This window comes from Galeopterus variegatus, unplaced genomic scaffold (assembly GCF_000696425.1).
Source record: "Galeopterus variegatus unplaced genomic scaffold, G_variegatus-3.0.2 Scaffold12051, whole genome shotgun sequence".
Classification (NCBI taxonomy): Eukaryota; Metazoa; Chordata; class Mammalia; order Dermoptera; family Cynocephalidae; genus Galeopterus; species Galeopterus variegatus.
This window is the reverse complement of record NW_007738162.1, coordinates 7,810-12,784: the sequence shown is the minus strand read 5'-3', so window position 1 is coordinate 12,784 and position 4,975 is coordinate 7,810. Positions and strand designations below refer to the sequence as shown.

At 36.3% G+C, this 4,975-nt stretch overlaps 1 protein-coding gene across 1 annotated transcript; it reads right to left on the bottom strand.

Moving 5' to 3' along the window:
* Positions 1–751: 751 nt before the first annotated feature.
* On the bottom strand, positions 752–1,287 carry MEI4 (meiosis-specific 4 homolog (S. cerevisiae); the record flags this gene model as incomplete). Its single annotated transcript, XM_008594980.1, has 1 exon — positions 752–1,287. A coding segment is annotated over one exon (536 nt), but the record flags the coding sequence as incomplete, so codon positions are not given.
* Between the last annotated feature and the right edge of the window lie 3,688 nt (positions 1,288–4,975).

Sequence of the window (4,975 nt, the reverse complement as noted above, 5' to 3'; positions counted from 1 at the left end):
ATAAAAAGTGATATGGAAAAGAAATTCTCCACTATATCTCAAGAGCCAAACGACAAAAAAATCTTCAGTTACCTCAATGTCACTTGTTAAAAAAAGCATCCCTGAGTCAACCTTTCTAAGCCATGTTAAATAAGTGGGGGAAAAAACATAATAAAGTCTTATTTTATATGTTTCTCAGCCAGTTTATTCAATTAACCCACATATGCAGAGAGTCCATGGGACATAATGACACTTAAAAGGAAAAGTCCAAAAGAAGAGAAAAATATTCTTTGACCTCAAGGCATTCACTAGTCAGTGCCAGAAAAAGAGCAAATTCAATACAGTACAGGTAATCCACCACGGGGAATTTAATACTTAAAGAAATCATAGTTTAGGAAATTGTGTTAATGGTTTTCTGAAAAGTATGAGACTTTCTGAGCAATAGGAAGTAAATAAAGGTAGGGGAAAATATAAGAGGAGAATCCAATCCAAGGATACTGATAAGAAATAAAAACAAAAACAAAAACAGGGAAGGTAGTTTAGAGAAACACAAGCTTGAAGCAGAGGCATATATGGAGAGAACTACGCTGTAGCTATCAGAGAACAGAGATGGAGACATGACAGCAGATAAGAGCTGCAGACAGCTGTAAAAGAAGGCCCAATTGGAGACTGAGTCACAAGGTTAGGGGATAGCAATAGACATTATCTAAAGGGGATGTTTACTAAAATTACCGACAACTTATTTCATGAATAGGAGGGATTTATTACTTACCCGATTTATATGATGGTTCCCTAAAATAACCTGTAGTAGGGTTTTCTCAAATTCTTCCAACTTCTTGGAACAGTTTTTAAGAATATGATTAGATAAGTTATAATCACTGATCAGTCTAGCTAAAGTACCAACAGCTTCTGTCCAAAAGCTTGAAAAAGGAAGTGTGGGATTTTGGTAAAAAGTGATCAGGCCATCAAGCAACCGAAGAACAGAATCAGAGACTGTAGACAAGTCTTTTTCAAAGTGGGTTAAGTCTGTTTTCAGATCACCTGATTCTGTCAAGTTCTTCAGTTCAAACAGATGTTGAAAGAATTGCATGTGAGAAGACAGAGGATTTTCCACGACAGCACAAGGTCTTTTCACAAGAGGCAGTGGTGGAAAGAGTGTGGGGGTGCAGCTCTCCACAGAATGCTGGGACAGCTCTGAAGGTTCAGTTCTCTCCTCATTTAACAGATCACACCCAGAATCTTCCATCGGAGTTAATGTATTTTCAGAACCTTCAGGTTCCTGAGCCTGCAACTGCAAAGATACATTTCCTGAAACAGAAAAGAATAGAAGGGTTATATTCCTGTAGCTAAAATTTACTTATATAAAAACTAGACATTGATTTTTCTAACTTAAATACTAAATGTGTCTAAATATGTATTAAACATTTAACAAGCACTAGTGTAAAAACTGAGTAGAAGAGAAACTGTGAAGGAAATTGCTTTGGCTGACTATAGAAAAGATCTTAATCTTTACAGGTAGAAAGCGATGGTTATTCACCCGCATATTTTCAGTTCCCCATCTCTCATTCAACTATGGGTCATGCTTGAAAGATACACAGCCGTAAGACCTGAAGAAGTTCATAGTCAGTTACAGATTCCAACAAAGCAATAAGGTGTATCCAGAAATAGAGATTTTCTTAGGGAACTATGAAAATAGAAGGATCAATGAACAATCCAGACGGGTCAGTGTATGCTGGAATAGGTGATACTGCAACTTCTTATAAAGCATAAGGAATTCAAAGTTAAAGTTAGTGGAATGGAAAAAGGCCAGAGAATTCCATCCACCAAAGGAATAAGTGCAAAAGCACAGACATAACAAGGAAAATAATAGCATTGCATACGTGAGGACCTACAAGCAGTTTCATGTTGCTTTCACAGAAAGTATATGGCAAGAGATTAAGATGGAGAAATATGTAGAGGTCAGATCATAAAAGATCTTATAATAAATATTAAGAACCTTAGAATTTGTCCTGTAGGATGTAGAGTGAATTTCCAACTTGAATAATGTAAGACAGCTTTGGAAAAATTACCACACACACACACACACACACACACACACACACACACACACAAATACCTGATATACAAATATAAATACAGAGAGATACTATCTATAACTATTATCTCTATATGTATGTATGTGAGATATATATATATATATATATATATATATATATATATATATATACACATAGAGAGAGAGAGACTGAGAAATAATACATTTAAAGCTAAACTTAGTAACTTTAGGTCATTCCTTCACAGATATGCCATCATGAACACAAACAAGGTGGTGGTTGTTTTTAAAATTATTATCAGTAAAATGTACAAACCAAATTGAAAAATTCTCATTGAACATTCTAAAGCACATACGTATATCTTTGAAACCTAGCATGAGAAATTCTGTGAGCAGAATGAGGTGCTAAAAGGTGTACTGCAGGCAAGTGAAACGGTCTTATTTTCACTTGATAGATCACTCTGTTGGCTACAGAAAGGGCATATATGAGAAGAACATAATGACACACTGAGAGATCAATGAAAAGTCACCTCTATTAGTCCTAATATCAAGTAATGAGAGAAATGAACCACACAGCTGCAGTGAAGGGGGAAGGAAGTGATTGACCAGGGAAATAAGTACAAAATATCAAAAAAAAATCTGAAAGCCAGTTTGACTAGTTATGGCCAATGAGGTAAAAGTAGGAATAGATACCCCTCATGGTATTTACTTAGGTGACTGAGTAGACAGTGCTAACAGCTGAAATGGTAAATATACAAAGAGAAGAACTGTCTTAGGAGAATCATATGAAGTAGTTCAGGTTTGGTCATGTAAATTCTAAAGCAACCAGAGAAAATTCTAGGCAGAGATGTTCACCTAGAAATTGGCCACATGAGCCTAAAAGTGGGGAAAAGGTCTAAACTGAAAATACATTTTAGTAGTGTGTAGGTAGTATATGAAACTACGAAAATGGTTATGATCACTCAGGGAGAGTATGGGCAGTGAGTAAAACAGAGGATCAAAGACAGACCCTGAGTAGTATCAATATTTGAGGACTGGTGGAGAAAGAACAGTCATTAAGGAGACAGAAAAGGAACAATTAAAGAAGCATAAAAAGAATAAAAATGATTATGTAATGAAAGTCAAGAAAACAGTTTCAAGAAGAATTACATGCAGTAGTGAAGTCCAATCACATAAAGGGCTGAAAAAAAAAAAATCTGTTGGAATTACTAAGTAGCAAATCACCAGTGGTCTTATCTATAGCAGCATTATCCACAGCAGCTTTGGTCAGTCACTCAGGGTGGCAGACAGCAGAGTGAATGGACTGAAGACTGAATGGGAAGAAAGTAAAGAATGGCCAGCTCTTCTGAGGACTTGGATTAGTGGAGTATAAAACAGGTAGTAACTGCAGAAAATGTGGCATGGCAGTTTGGAAGAAATTGAGCAGTCATAGACAAAGAAGAAAGAAGCAATGGAGAAGCAGAGGTTGAAAATATGAATGAAAATAGAATGGCAGGTGGGAGATGGCCCTAGAGAAAGAAGGAGACTCAGCCAAGGACCCTAGTGGGTAGGTTGGGCCCAGTAATATGGATGTAAACTTTCTCCTCTGAGGCTAAAGAAAAGAGGAAGAGAATGTATAAGGATGTAAAAATCTACTACTGGAACATAGGAACTTCAAGGAGATCTTACCTTGACAGTAAGTATTTTCTTGAAGTTGGATACAGGGGGCCACTCGTTGGATAGAACATAAGAATGGTGAAAGTGACATCTTCTGCCCTCTCCACTATATCACTTGTAAATCTATCTAATTTGTTGCTCCTTTGTCCTTCGGTAAAATTAGAAGCTGATGAGGTAAAATCAGAGGATGGAGCTTTAATTTAGAGTTCATAAATAAGTGCCCACTACAGTACCACTACAAATCTGTGGATATGTGCTTGCTATGATCACTACAATATCTGTATTCCAAGCTTAGGGAGATAATGCAAAAAGTTCAAAAATGTGGTGGTACCCAGAACAATAGCCTATCAGTGAAGCATTTAACAGCCAGAGAGCTTAATCATTTTAAACAGTTTGTTGTTGTTGTTGTTGTTTTTTATGAGCAAGGATAAGGATTTGAAATGATTTCTTCTAAAGACACCCATCATTCTTCACAAAAAATAAAGGGAGAGAGGGACTACAGTAATCATTTTTTAATCAAATAATATTTTTTAAACAAATTACACTTTTCTTTCATGGAAGTCAAAAGGTTCTCCACAAAGAAAGTGAACAATTTCTTTAACTCACTCAAATCTCCATCAAAGTAAGCTGAACTTCATGGGTGATGATTTCAAGAAAGACTCATAATATGAATTCTATTAATAGACTTGAAGGCAAACAGCTGATTTCTGGTTTCTGCTTTTCACTTCTTACCAGTGTGCCTTTTGGCAAGTTAGAACTGCTCCATCTCATCTCCTTCACGCATTTGAAGGGAATAGTTCTACATGTGAGTGTGCTATGGGGACAAGAATACACAATACTGATCACCCTTCTTCCTGGCTGCTTTGTTTTTACACCCTCAGAAAAGTGTGATGAGGGCATGTTAGGGATACCAGTAAGGAAAAACACACAGAAAGGAATCTCCTCTCAGTGCCCTAAATGAATACATCAACTTCATAATAGAGGCCCATGGTAAGATTTTACACAATATGGCTTACAGTATTAAAGTCAAATTATCAAATTGAATAAAAGAATCTTATATTCATATTTACAAAGTAGCTTCATCGAATAATTCAACTGATGTTCACCACAACCCTGAAAGATATGTTGTTATGATTTCCAATTTAACAATAAGGAAATGCAGGCTCAACTTCATTAAAAGAGCTGAGAAAAGCCACACAATGAGCAAGTAAAAACAGTTCCTCAGTTACAAACCCAATCATCTTTGAACCACAGCAGAGAGGCTTATGTGCTTCCATACCAGCTTCT